At 38.2% G+C, this 14,931-nt stretch overlaps 1 protein-coding gene across 1 annotated transcript in view; it reads right to left on the bottom strand.

Annotated features, from left to right (window-relative positions):
• The window catches only part of LOC107994411 (5'-3' exoribonuclease 2 homolog), a 26,024-nt gene extending 11,168 nt beyond the window's left edge, over nucleotides 1-14,856 (bottom strand). The window contains exons 1-15 of the mRNA XM_017051317.3: nucleotides 14,596-14,856; nucleotides 14,395-14,522; nucleotides 14,186-14,297; nucleotides 13,935-14,108; nucleotides 13,704-13,866; nucleotides 13,098-13,558; nucleotides 12,662-12,868; nucleotides 12,448-12,582; nucleotides 12,208-12,365; nucleotides 11,964-12,132; nucleotides 11,795-11,884; nucleotides 11,545-11,701; nucleotides 11,228-11,459; nucleotides 10,942-11,148; nucleotides 10,776-10,855 (exon numbers count right to left, since the gene is read on the bottom strand). Coding sequence (XP_016906806.1) covers nucleotides 10,776-10,855; nucleotides 10,942-11,148; nucleotides 11,228-11,459; nucleotides 11,545-11,701; nucleotides 11,795-11,884; nucleotides 11,964-12,132; nucleotides 12,208-12,365; nucleotides 12,448-12,582; nucleotides 12,662-12,868; nucleotides 13,098-13,558; nucleotides 13,704-13,866; nucleotides 13,935-14,108; nucleotides 14,186-14,297; nucleotides 14,395-14,522; nucleotides 14,596-14,670 — 2,548 coding nt within the window. The 5' untranslated portion in view covers nucleotides 14,671-14,856. The remainder of the gene's footprint in view (nucleotides 1-10,775; nucleotides 10,856-10,941; nucleotides 11,149-11,227; nucleotides 11,460-11,544; nucleotides 11,702-11,794; nucleotides 11,885-11,963; nucleotides 12,133-12,207; nucleotides 12,366-12,447; nucleotides 12,583-12,661; nucleotides 12,869-13,097; nucleotides 13,559-13,703; nucleotides 13,867-13,934; nucleotides 14,109-14,185; nucleotides 14,298-14,394; nucleotides 14,523-14,595) is intronic.
• Between the last annotated feature and the right edge of the window lie 75 nt (nucleotides 14,857-14,931).

Below are 14,931 nucleotides of genomic sequence, written 5' to 3'. Positions count from 1 at the left end.
AAGGCCGTATCGAAAGGCCATTAAAGGTAACGCTCGTGAACAGACAGCAGAAGAAAAAACAATCACGCCTCTCCTGCTGTCGAAAAGTCGTCGAGAGAAGAGTCTGTTCCTGCTCGAGGATCGTGATTAGGTGATATCGAATCCCACACACTTTGCTCGACGCCCGAATAGACCGACGAGAAGGTATAGAAGAGGAAAGGAGGAGAGATAAGCGAAAAAAAAGAACAGAGAAAGAGTTAAAGCGAGGGAGGGAGCGTAGAAGCGAGAGTCGCAGTGGACGATGGATCCTGAAAAGCGAGAAGAGCATTGAAAAAGGTGGCTACTCGGCTTTGTAACAGAGTTGAGAAAACAAGAGAAAGAGTAAAACGGAGATAAAAACGTGGAAAAGAAGGAAGGAAGGAAGAAGGAATTAAGAAGAGGAAGAAGATCTAAACCGTGAAAGAGAGAGAGTGCGCCACGAAGAAGAGGAAGAGGAAGAGGATGGTCCTTGTGCAGCGAGGACCCCAGGATACCGGCAAGGAGTATCCTAGAACTGTCGAGGATGCTTCACTCCCATCGTCCTCTTCCTCGTGGCCCCCTCTCCGTCGCGTATCTTTCCTCTTTTCCTCCGCTTGTCTTCCTTCCGTGCTCCTCTCTTTCCTCCTTGTAAATATGCCCCTTCCGAGTCCCATAAGGATCTCCACTCGCAAAGGGAACCGTCGTCTCCTTCAAATGCTACACACCAAGAGGGATATCATCTCCCTCTTCTCCCTTTCTCTCTTTCTGCCCCGATCTTTATTCCATCTCTTTTTTCCTTCTCCTTCTCTACGCCAATTCCCCTCTCTCCCTCCGCGTTTTTCACCACGAATCATCCGTCTCTGTCCCTCTGTCGGGATCCACGCTCTATGTGCCGCGAGACTTTCGTACGAATTACGAAATCAAGGGGGCTCGTTCGAGGGCTCTGGATGTGGAGAGCATGGCCATGCGTTAAAATTCCGGTAAAGGATAAATCGAACGTCCTTCGATACAGGATGCGTCCAGCAAAACTGAATACCTTCGAGTTTTGATGCACAATCTCTTTTCAACGTACACTGGTAAGATATTTATTCATAAATTCGAATGACTTGATTTCAGGATAAGAGATAAAAGGTGAGGATTGGCGAAGAAGAAGCGAGGAAATGATCGAGGGAAGAATATTCAAGTTTCTGGCGGAACCGCGAAATTCGACGCGAACGGTCCGGGCAAAATTCCGGAGGTAGCAATTGAAGAGGATTCCACGGCCAGACCTAGACGGTCAGCATAGTCGCGAGTCCTCGAAACGTCGGTGAAATCGGATCCTTCGGGAGTGGATGGCTGGTAGATGGGTCAACAAGTCGACGCGTTCAGAAACGAGATCGTTCCCCGTGAAGAACACGGCCACCGAACGTTCCGAAACCTGATACGTTCCGCAGGAATCAAAACGTGTCATGGATCCGGCCACTTAAGCCCGGAGAGAACCTTTCACACTTCCGGATCGGGAATGAAAAGAAAGAGAAGGACTTGGAAATTCTCTTATTTAGTTCTTCCTCGATGCCTTAGATTTCTATCGAGATTAACACGAAAACTGTTGTAGGTAATTTTAACGGTAATGTAAGATTAATAACTTTCTTCCTGGAAAGAAGAGTTTTGCGAGGCTGGAAATAGGGGCCAGAAAATGGTAGCGCGTTTGAGGATGTTCGAGAGGGGGCGAAGAAATCCTCTAGAAAACCATGGAAATGTCTAAAAAAGGTATCTAAGATCCGATTCGACGGATGATCCTCGCCGATGACTGCCAAGGCACAATGGAAGAAATGGAATAAGAAAGACAGAGAGGAGATCGAAGCACGGTAAAACGTAGAGCTAGTTTCATTCTTTCTTTAGGGGGTTTAGAATCGGGGGTTTTCGCGTGGAAATGAGGCGGAAAACCGCACCCTCGAGACTCGACTCACCTTTTCTTTGCGTTTTCGAGAATGCTAACCGAAGATTTCACCAACACCCCGCGCGGTTTCTTGATATTACAAACGTGCGTTAGAATGGCGCAGAGAGCGAGTTCTCGAGGCAGTGGAGCGCGAAGAAATCGTGCCGAGGTAAAAAAAAAAAGAAGAAGAAGGAAGAAAGGAAAGCAAGGAAGAGAGAGAAAGAGGCGGTGAAAAGATCGGATTCCGAAATAGGAGAAAAATATCAGAAGGCGGGAGAGGAAAAAAGGCAGAAAACATTTTCATTCGGCGAATTCTCGCTGCTGCAAATACGCTACACGGTTGGATTCCATTTTTCTTGATTAATCGCGCGACCCAGAAACGAACATGTAAATTACAACGCGTACAAAAAGAACTGGAAAAGCACGAAGAATGAACGGATATAGTGAAATTTATAAATGGATAGCGAGCGTGTTTTAAGAGTCTATGAATAAAGTTAGAGTATAAATTCGTCTTATCTATCTTATACTTAGATTACTACACAGAACTCAAAAACTTTAAAAATATATTCTAAAATTAATCGCAAGTAAAACGAGTGATAAAAAGAAAGCTGCATTGAACAACAAAGGAAACAAGGATGAAGAATGAAATCAAAGTGGAAAGAAGAGTATTATGAATCGTGGTGCTCACACATATATTCAAGAAGTCATCTCTCCTCACTCTCTCTCTCTCTCTCTCTCTGTGCATATCCATCGTATATAATCGTGCCGTACGCAGGGAGGCAACAAGAACTCGTCGTCATTTCTGAATTAATCTCATTCGACTGCCCCCTTTATACTCTCCCTCGCATCCTGCGGGGCAAGAGGCTCGTAGCCGCTTCGTGGCCTCAAGGTTAATTGGAACGAGAGCTAGAAAAGGAAAAGGATCGGATAGAAATCCCACGATGAAGGTCGCGTAAGTTTTCTTACCGGACCCCTGTCTTTTAAAAGGCACGCTCGACCGATGGATGCACTTTCGCTTCAAAGGTGAAGAAATAACGTCTTCTTTTTTTTTTTTTGAAACCGCGTAGAAAAAGTTTTTCTCCCCTAACGCCTAATTTTTCAAACATTTCAACGCACATTTACTGCAATTTGTATTTCAGAATTAATTAAGATTCGTAGATATTCGAGGATTATTAAGTGAAAAGAAGAGAATATTATCTTGGCTTAAATCCAAGCTACCTGCACGCGCATTTATTTCTGCTTTTAAGTAAACATCGAGAGAGAGAGAGAAAGGCTGGGTAAAGAGAAAAAAATTAGGGGTTGGTGCACAGGTGTATCGATGATCCCCCGACAGAAGAGAATACCTTTTATTCGGTTGGCCGGAGAACCTAGGATATGCGCACCATTTACTTTTATTACGTGAAAGAGGCCTCTCTATTCAGATGATCCGTTAAGCTGGTGAAAAAAGAAAGAAAAATTCTATCGTGTTCCTTTCCTTGCGAACGATCGAGATCCTTCGCACAGCTCATGGGGACGTAACGCGAATAGACGTGTCGGTCCTCGACTCTTCAATTAGTCCCGGAAGTCAACGTAACGAGAATTCCAAGAAAAATATATCCGACGCTGGAAAAATATCCTTTTCCCCCCTTACTTTTTTTCATAACAAACTTACACAAATATTGCTATTCTGGTAAAAAAATTTTACCTTAGATTATTTTAAATAATCGATGCTTCGGATTTTGTTAAAATTTTTTTACGATTTTTCCACTACCCGTGTGAATAATCTCTTCTCTTCCTTTCAGAAATAACGCATCATTGAAATTCTAGTGAGAAGTGTTTAATCTTGCACAGAATCAAACCACCAATTTTAAAAATCGAACGAATCAAACGGGTTTGCAGCGCGAATTGGCAAGTAGTATGGGGCAGAAATTGATCAGACGTTTCTCCAATTAAACGGACAGCCTAATGGCCCAATAATATCGATCTCCATAAACGAATGTGGGGTCGGTTTGGCTTTAAGTAAAAGTCCAAACGAATCGACCCTTGCCCCCTCCCCTTCGTGGCACTCGTAGAGGGTAGAGGAGGCAGCCTTTCTATTAGCCACTAGAAATCGTACGAACCCTTCACAGGGACAAATCGAAACGGTACCATAGCTGCTGGCCCTCCCGGCTGTAATAGAGTTTCACGCTCGTCGAGAGAATTGGCCCGAGTCGGACGATCCTGGTAGATCGACGAGCTGGTCAAGCGAAGAATTGATAATCAAAGCGATCCCAAAGCCTTTTTCCCTTAACGAGTTTGATTGCTTCGACTCGACCGGCAAATCTCTCCCTTTCCTTCCCTTTCATATTTATTGCGAGAACGCAAATCTTTTTCTTTCAACAAATGCAAACGATTTCTTTCTCCTATCTATAAAATCTGTTTAAAAAAAAGGATCACGTTAAAATTAATATCATCATTTTCAGTTGTTCCTGAATTCAACCTTCAAAGAGTAGAATTTCTCTTCTCCTATACATTAAAAAAAAGAAGGGGAAGAAAAAGAAGAGGGAAAAATTTTCACAATTCTCACAATTGAAGTGTACTCACGATGCGTGAGACCATAAAAAAAAGAAGATTAAGTCCAGCTAGAGTACTAGATTTAATCACGCTATTTTTTCCTCGCGAAGGAGCACGGATGAAAAGTCGTGAATTTCCACGAGGTGTCAGCGAGCCGCGGCTCCTTCTTCACTGCCGGTAAGAAATCGTGAAACGGGTTGAGGATGCGTGGAGTGGCGAACCGGAGGGGGTGGGATGAGAGAGCGACTCGACGTCGAGAGGGATCCGCCCTCTCGTGAAGGGTCCAGCCAGTAGACAGTCTCACTAATTACGCCGCGCCTCATTAGCGTGGAAGCCTGGCAGTCGCTTAAGGACACGTACGACGACTCTTCTTCGGTTTCGTCAAAGATACGGATTTTTTTCGCTCTTCTTTCTTTCTTTTCTCCTTCTTCTTTTTCTTTCCCTACTCTGTCCACTCTTTCCAGCGTTTTCTTCCCTTTCTTTCTTTTCGCTCTCCCCTTCCCCCTTTTCCTTTGCCAACCGAGGAGAAGAGAGATGAAAGGGGGGAGGGGGAGTCCTTTTCCGCGACTCTTCTTCGCTCGCTGACACGGGAATAGGAAAAAAAAAAAAAAAAATATTAGCAATGAGAGAAATCCTCTTTTTGCCGCGAGGCAAGAGTTCGAAGAGCACGACGGCTTCCGCACGACGATCCACGGCGGGGTGGAAATTGCAGTTACGTGGAGAAGCACTAGTAGAGGTACGTTGTTTCTTGGAGAAAATTGGGATTGGCAAGAGTGATACTTTTTGTCTTGCGAGATAAGTTTCCGGTTAAGAATTTTTAAATACGTTGAATTGGAGTTTCGGCATTGTTTTCATTCATAAGGATTTAAGTCCCCCTTGGTTTATGAATATCTCTAATAGTTAATAATCGCAATTCGTGTAAATTTGTTAATTTAAATGAGACGTTGGAGGATTGAAGAGAATATTATTTTTAGATACTTTTGATTTGAAAGATCGAGCGAAACTGGTTTAAATAAATTGATAGAACTTGGTTACTAAGAGCAATTGAATTCCTGAGTAATAAAATTATTTTTTTAAATCCGTAAGAGAATTATTCTCGTTAAATGAAAGTATTCCTTAATTATAATTTTAATAACTTGCCATTCTGTTAACTATTCGGGATAGTTTCTCCAACGAGAAATCCAAGGAAGTGGTAAAATTAAACGAGAGAAAGGGGGCAATTTTCATGGGTTGTCGAATAGACGTAGAGAGAGAGATACGGTGTAGATTGCCGATTCGGTTAGAGGGTGGATTTTCGAAGGCGGGAAGGCCGATTTAAAGCACAATGCGGTTCAATGCCGAGGAAATTAGCCACGGCGCTGCCGGTGACGCCCGTCATCCCCATACCATAGAAAACAGAGACCGTATCTATCCTCGTTCTTGTTCCATGGGAGCAGAGTACATCATAGTTCGTATTTTCAATCAAATTTCTTGGGAAATTTATTTTTCAATTTTTCGCCCAAGCTTTTCAACTATTTCCTTTCACTTTTAAATCCAGATTTTAATTTGAAGAATTTTAATTCTAAATTCATAATTTTTTACGATATTCGATAGTGGAAATAAATTATTTACAATCAAATTTCTTGGGAAATTATTATTTTTAAATTTTTCGCCCAAGCTTTTTAACCATTTCCTTTCACTTTTAAATCCAGATTTTAATTTGAAGAATTTTAATTCTAAATTCATAATTTTTTACGATATTTGATAGTGGAAATAAATTATTTATAATCAAATTTCTTGGGAAATGATTATTTTTAAATTTTTCGCCCAAGCTTTTCAACCACTTCCTTTCACTTTTAAATCCAGATTTTAGTTTGAAGAATTTTAATTCTAAATTCCTAATTTTTTAAATATCGTACCGATTATAACAGACTTGTTGTAATGTTCCTCTCGATATACGGGGAAATAAATTATTATTATTTATAATCAACGAGACGAATAAGTCGAGGAAGAGAGAGGAGAAGAAAAAAGCGGTCTGATAAAACGAATATTTTTATGCTCTTCTTCTTGTCTCTCTTTCCCCCCCTCTCTCTCCGTTCGGAGAAAGGAGCAGGCTTTGAAGTTTCAGGCCAAAGAGAGGCAGAACGCGGGGCATCATCGAGTGTCTGAAGAGATCGCGAGGACAAGTTCACCTATGCTCTCGAAGATGAATGGATCCTATAGTTAATGGCGGGGAGGCTGTATCGCAGGTAGTAGACATACGTGAAGAATGAATAGGCGAGGGTGAACGAGCATTTAGAGAAGAAGCCTCTGTTCCATCCTCCTACTCCTCCTACTACTTCATCCTACTCCTGGACCGCTTTGTTCGACTCGTCTTCGAGATCCAAGTTTTTCCATGGAAAACACGTGTCCTCGTTACCGGTCCAACAGTAATTACCGTCGATCTGCCAAAGATCTTTTTCTCACCCGCCTAACAACCATGCAAGCGTACAGAGTCACTCCTCACCTCTCCTCCCCGATAATCGTTTCCCATCCTTGATTTTTATCATCGATCCCGTTACGGATTTTCATTGTCCCTCGGAAAACCATCTTTCATCCTTCCACTTCCAGAGTTTTTTAATTATCTTCTGAACAATTATTATTATCACATGTTATAATTTATCGTAATTTAACAAGATAAAGAATAATAAAATTAGAATTAATAATCGCGGATGAGGAAGAAGCTACATTTATATCCCCTCAAGATAAAGGAAAGACGGGATGAAAGAGGGAAGGGTGATCCGCTCCGCGTGTCAGAGCGTCTAAACGTCCTTTTCTCCAGACGTCCACCAGATGGAAAACGACTAATGGATGGATAATGACGCGTAATGGATGCAACGGACATTACAGGTAATATCTCGTGAAAGCGGGAGCCAGTTTCCGCGAGGGACAGAGAAAAGGTAGAGGAAGAGAGAGAGAGGGCTGGTAAATAGACGCGGCGGGCACACCTCGCTGCCGATGGATGCTGGGACGCGGCCCAGAGAGGTAATTTCCACCGGCGGAATCGAGACTGAAGATGCTATAGAAGCTTTCAGGAAAGACTTGAACAGTTTCGCGTGGTCGTAGCGGCTACAAGAGCTTGATGATGGAGATATATCGTTACTTTCGATGGATTTTCATCGTCTTATACGTTGCCGCTTTTTCGACTCAATTTCCAGAGTATTGTACATATACGAGGTTATAGATGAGAGAAAACGACGGAATATTCCAAGAAATAGCAGCGGTAAAAGTTATGCGACTATCCTATTTTCAATTTTTCGTCTCTCTTCTAGCATCATAATCCTTACTTTCTCCTATTCCACTGATCTCTCTCTCAATTTTTCACATCGTCTTCCGTACACACTTTCCTCTATCCTCTATTTTCTATGTTTAATTGACGAAAAACGTTGGACGGGAACGTTCGTCATCGTGGTTGGAACAGCTGGATCGCGGATCTGGACGGTTCTTCTTGGTCTTGCGCTCAGTTTCTGCGCGATTCGAGGCTCCGCCGCCGCTGGGTGCACGAGTGTTTGCAGTCCACTCGAAACCAGTCCCGAACGAGCTGGCGCGCGCGCGCGCGACAGAGACGGAGATAGGCGGAGGGACGAGGATGGAATAGAGACAGACGGACAAAGCCGTGGAGTAGACGCTCTGGCATCGAGGCGGGAGGCTAGGAACGAAGCTTAATTTGTCTAACGAGGGGCCTCTGCACCTGTCATCTGGACGAAGATATGGACGGACGAACGGACGTAGACCAACCCTCTCCTCTCCTCCACCTCCTCTTCCTCCTACTCCTTCTTCTAGTTTCATCCCCTAGGAAGCATTTGCTTGCCTGCCTGCTTCCTGACTCTCTACTTTCACCGACTCGCTCGCTCTATAACGCGTGACCCACGATTCACTGGAAAGATTCACGAGATGTGCATGATCTTTCTTGATCGACGGAGTATCAACTTGGCCCGAGAAATGTTGCGATCGAAGGAATATTTTATACGAGAATGGTCGAAGAGCTCAAACCTAATCGAATTAGACCTCTTTTTATCCATTGGAAGATTGAAATAGAAGAAGATGATTAATTTTTCTTGGAAATAAATCGTTAAGATGGAAATTATTTGCGAAGGAGGATGTCGATTCCGTAAAGATGAATTACGATCGTTGGAGGTTGACAGTTCCAGGAGGCGTGATCGGGGATGGGTGCACGCGCGACAAGAAATTCTCCGCGCGTGACCGTAAAAACAAAACGTTGTTACACGGTGTGTGATTGATTTACCGAGGGGTGTAAACGCCAGGCACACGCGCGACCTCCTCGTTCCGGACCCTTCGCCCAGCAACTACTACCGTTTACATTCACTATCCCCACAGTGAAGGAGCAACTCTAATTTTCTCGTTAACGCGTTTAATTTTCGTATATCAAGTAGTAGGTTTTTAACAAGAGAGTAGTTAGATCCAATTATTTCTTGCGAAATTAATTAATATCTAAAATAAATTTATCTTTAATAAAACTTTATCTCGATAAATTTCAAAATTACGGTCAAAGAAAAAAAGAAACGATCTTCACGGGATCTTCCATCCATCCATCCATCCATCCATCCACGAAACCCGTATAAATACAAACGCGGACGCTTTAGAGCTCCCATTAGATCCCCGCTAGACTCGACGACGAGTCGTTTCCTCGGGCTGGCGTACCGCCACAAGTCCCCGCTAGTGTCGACAACGATAACGAATCGCTGGCACAAAGCGATAGTCGGCCTGTTCGCCTTTGTAATCTCAGCCAGACGGATCGACACGCAGGGAGAGGGAGGAGAGGGGGAGGACGGACCCGTGAAAGGCCGGGGGGCAGAGGCTGTCGTTTCGACGACGGTAGCGACAACGGCGATGACGGTTGGTAGTGGTGGTGGTGGTGGTGGTGGTAGCGATGGTGATGGTGGTGGTGGAACATCCACTAATTGGATAATTACGGAGTGCACCGCGTTTGTTTTATAATTGGGCGAAAACCGTGGAACCGTTGGTTCCACCTCGACGTGCCAAACAACGAAACGTCCGGAGTCACGCTCTACGTGACGAACTACCCTCGAAGCTAATCCGGGACCGGAACCCCCTCGGCTCGCCGAACCCCTTTGCACGCTCCCGCCTCTGACCCCTGATTTCCAGCTTCGTCCACATCCCTCTTACACCGTTCTTTCCCCCCTCCGCTCCGACCACCAAGCAAACGGAATCAATTCTCCACCCTCGTTGTTCCTCGATCTCTCACGCTCGCAGATTTTGAAACGAGAAAAAATTTCTTGCGTTTGTCATCGAACCGTTGTCGATGGGCTGTTAACGGAGATCGAGGCCTTTGATTGGGGCAACCCTGATCGGTTCTCGCAATTCTCGGCAACGTTTCTCGGTGATTTTAACGTGTGTTTAATATGGAAACGATGACGAAAAATCAAAATCTGTTTTTTCTTTTTTCACTATTGCGCGTACGTGAGAAACGAGGAAAGGAAAGGGTCGTAGATTTTTGAGATACATTTTGTTGATTAAATTTTCGTCATTTAGGCCTAATTTTTTTGAAAAAAATTATGGTATTGATTGTAATATAGAGTTTGCGAGCAAAAATGAGGATCAATTTTTTGATGAAGAAGTAAGTTGAGTAAGTGCAATTTTATTTCTATATTTTATTTCATCTTATTTCTTGATTCGCATTTTACCGTGTAAATTTCTTTTTTTTTTTTTTTTTTTAATAATTTAATTCGAGAAAAAGTATGAAAATATATTTAATTGTAAGTTATAGAAAATAATTTATTGAACTAATAGAAGTAATTGAAATGGAATATCGAATGTAATTATGTTCTATATAAAAAACTAAAAAATCAATTTAACGTTTCACAATTATAATTATCTTTAAGGAAAAAGATAGATTATTATTAAGGAAAAATAAATTAGAAACGGATTAAAATAATAAAAAATGGAATTAAAATAGAACAACGCGCGAAATATGAAATAAGTACATAAACATAAAAAAATAGGGGCATCGCCATGATTTCCGATAAGAGGAAAATAATGAATTCTTCCTATGCACTTTTCATTCGACAATCGATTCAATAATTCAAATGAATTGCATGTGTTTTAATTTGTTTCTAGAAATGATTATATTTTTTCTTCATGATATTTGAAAAATCAATAATTTTGAATTCATCTGAACTTAATTCATGACAATCGATTTATTTTCTAACATAAGTCAAACTTATGTTATGTATATTTCTTTTCTTTTTATTTAGTTTTTGTTTAAATATGAACGATATTTTGAAATCGATAAATTAATTTTAAAATATTAAAATATACATTGACTCACCGTGATGCTGTGAATATAATGTTTGTGGTATTGGTATTGGGTTGTATGATGGTGGCACTCTATTATGATTCGTATAATGCCTGCGAATAAAAAATATATTTAATATTGCTAAATTGATATTAAAAAAAAAAAAAAAAAGCATAAAAATTTTGTCGTTATAACTTACCCAAGTATTCTTTTGCCTGCCTCGGTTAATGAAGCTATTTGTGTCGAGGGAGTGAAACCAATTTGTGGTTTCCAAGTATTTCCAGTGTTACGATTCATTTGATCAAAATCTTGAGGTTTCAAAACTTTTGGTGGTTCTCTAACACCCTTCAATTTTTTTGCAGGGAAAATAAAATTACTACTATATTTTGGATCTCTGAATTTAATACTGTAACAGAAAAATAGATTTATATTTTTATTTTAGAAATAAATAAATGAAAAGAGAATCTAATATATTTTATATATACCAATACACTTTATTATTCCTAATTGGTAATAATCCGTTTATGGGCGAAGGTAAAGTAGCTCCGTCTCCGACACAATCGTCTGTCAATAAAACCGTACCTCGCATACCATCTATACATATTGAAGTTTCTGCATCGGATCGTACATGATTCGTATAAAGTCCCTTCATAAAATTATAACCGCTATTACCGAGTCCTACATATAATCGATCGTCTCCTCGAACATTTCGTATTTCTAAAACACCAATACAAATTTTATACCATAAATATTAAAAAAATTATATACTTACAAAATTATTAATAATAAAAATTTAGCATACTTTCTGCTTCTGTCAAACAATCGTAATATGGCTCTAGTGCTTTGAATAAACGTTTTTCATCCACGAAAGGAAGTAAAGCTACTCCTTGCCAAGCAAATTTTTTACCATTTAAATCAATTTTAAAATCTTCTGGATAAAAATCAATAATTGGTGATTTCTAAATAAAGTTATAAAGTTATTAAAATTAAAAAATTGATAAATATCAAAATTATTTTTTTATTTTATTTATACATGTGCAATTTCCACTCACTGGATCACTCATTAATTTTGCCCACGGTGCAGGAACGTGTTTACTACTTGCCGCTGGAAATACACCCATCAATTGTTCTAATGGACGGAACTAAAATGTTCAAAAGAAAAATAATAAATTTCGCTGTAATAATGTATTAATTATTCGATTTCTTTCTTCAAATACTTACTGGTATAGTTCCTTTTTCAAATTCGGTAGAAAGACCACCAATATTAATGAAATCGCTAGCAAATGGAGCATAATGATATGGAAAATACCATTTCCATGAAGCACAACCTTGATAATAATATCGTAAAACCCAACACAAACCACGTACATATTGTAATGCTACATTATTTCTGTATATAAATGAATAAAATTTAAAATTCAAATTTTATGGAATATAATATAATTATATCATGAAATATTCTCACCTGAATACCAAATTATCAGGAGATACATCAAATTTTGATTCATAATAACGATCTTTAAAACCATCTTCCCATAATCTAACTTCATCGTGAGATTGATCATCATCTGAATCGTCTTCAAATACTTCACTTTTTCGTTTTCGTTCATGATCAGTCGAATTCTATAAACAATCGATATATAAATACGATATATAAATATGTAAAAAATATACACAAAAATAAAAATAGAAATATAGATCATACTTCAGGACGTATCATACTTTCTAACATCTCCTTAGCATTTCCTTTTTCACTTGTATGATAATTTTGACCATGAATACGCATTTGATAAGCTTCGTAACGTGCATTTTGTACTGGTTTGATCTGTTCACCAATACGCTGTAACGAAGATGTAATAAAAATTATTAAAGTTATTAAAAAAATTAAAAATCGTTTATAAATATTAAGAAAAACGTACGGTCGGTGCAAATTGTCCCGTAGGAATCCATTTTGGTTTATTATTACTAATTCCCAATAATCTTCTCTTTTTATCTTTTTCACGTTGTTTGTAGGCTAATTCATTCTGTTGCCTTTTCTTGAAAATTTCATCTTCAACATCGCCTAATTCAGACATTATAAGTTGAACTCTGTCTAAATTAACATCTCCACTATCTGTTAAAAATCCCTATAATTAATAATAAAAATTATTATTATTGAATATTCCTCACTTTGTTTAGTGTACTGATTTATATTATAACTGATTTTTATTAGATTAATTTTTATTCATTTATTATAATTATTGATTTCGTATTTTAAAAATAAAAATTTTCAAAAACAAAAAAATAATCATAAAATTTTACATAATTATATAAAACATTATTTCTTTACTTTTATCTTTAATATACATTACGTACTCCTGTTTTATATACTGTTTTTTTATATAAATTAACAAGTCTATCTATTGCCCCTTCTCTAATTTCCAAAGATGGAAGGTGAGGAAGAAAATCGTTTCCTACGAAGAAACACATGAACACCCAATCATCGATAACTCGCTCGAAATCGTATTTAAATGGTAGATTAGGCATTTGCAATTCTCTTTCTAAATATTCTCTGAGTACGTTTAATCGCACAAATATGTACTGGCATTCAGATCCAAAAGTATTCCCTTCTTCCCTCTGATTAGGCTCTGCACCCGTACATTCCTGCATTTCATGTCCTAATTGACCACATATATCACATGGTTTTGGTTTATTTGGCTTAAACTCTTCACGAATAATAGTAAAATTAGGTTCATGAGTTGCAAGACCCAACATAATTAAATCAGCATCAGCTCCACATAAAACGTGTTGTGTATTAGGATCATGATCAGGTTGTGCTTTTATATGTAAATAAAAAAATTTTAAATTTAATTTTTCATGTGTATATAACAATACCTTATAATAATACCATATAATAATATCTTAAATAGGAAACAATAAAAGGGAGGGGAGAATGGATTCCTCGTCTAATTGTTTACTTACCTCTTTGTCTACGTATAAAATCCATTATTTTATGTTCTCCTTCTCCTGGCACATTTGCATCGCTCAAAATTACTTTTATATTTCTCCATCCAGAATCATTGTTTAAACGGTCATGTATATAATAATGCAAACATTTTGATAATCTTGCCATAAATGGTGTGCCCTAAAATTGAATTAAGATACAAAATTGTTTTTTGTATATAAAATTTAATAATGAAATTTTATATAAACCGGTGTAATGCAATTGCTATCAAAATGCTCTTCTTTTGGTTTTTCAGGAGGTAAAGATGCTCCTTTAAGAGATAATTCAGAACGTATTCTTTTTATTTCGTTAATTTTTTCACTTGCTTCTTTTGATGCTCTAAATCGTCTTGATCTTTGTTGATTCATTTTTGCTCTGGGTGCCTATGAATATAACACATATATAATTACTTTTATAATCAGTAATACAATTAGATTCCAATAATCAGATAAACACTTACAACTCCATCAATTGCCATGTAAAGTAATTTTCTTGGTCTTACAATGCGAAATAAACGGTCAATGCATTCAAAAATAGCTTCCATCATTTCATCCTCATTTTGTGGTGCAGGTCTTAAAAAATATTTATTATTACATAGTAATTTAATTATCTTATATTATATAATAATTATTAATATATAAATTAATATTTATTTCTCCAAATATTTACCTATCTTCAGGATGAGTACAAGGATGTATAATACCATTCATATCAAGGTATAAGTTATCAAATTCTATTCCATTTGGATTTGGTTCAGCCGAATTCACTGGTACTCGTATACCATTTGTAGTTATCGGCTATAAAATCATAATATTTTATATAGATATTGTAAGAAAAATATTCTTCGTCCAAATAAATAATCTAACCTACCTTCTGTTCGATACATTCTACAATTACAGAAGGATATTTTCGACTCAACCATCTAAAAAATGCTGGTACACCCATTTTCTATTATTAGTTCGTGTTTCTCTAAACGACTTATTTTTTTTTAATCGTTTTCAAAAATTTGTTGATAAATGAAACGAGTACAACTGTTTTAATCGTACACTCATATTTAACCTATAACATAGATTTACAGATTAAACTTAGTACACAATCTCAACTTATGTGCTGCCATCTTTAGTAATTTTATAGTCATAATAGATGATTACTTTATTTAAATTGTAAATAATAATAAAGCTAGATGTATAGAAAGTTAGTTTCTTA

The sequence above is a fragment of the Apis cerana genome, linkage group LG5 (genome assembly GCF_029169275.1).
Source record: "Apis cerana isolate GH-2021 linkage group LG5, AcerK_1.0, whole genome shotgun sequence".
Lineage (NCBI taxonomy): Eukaryota > Metazoa > Arthropoda > Insecta > Hymenoptera > Apidae > Apis > Apis cerana.
The sequence above is the reverse complement of the archived record's forward strand: the minus strand, read 5'-3'. Positions and strand labels throughout refer to the sequence as shown.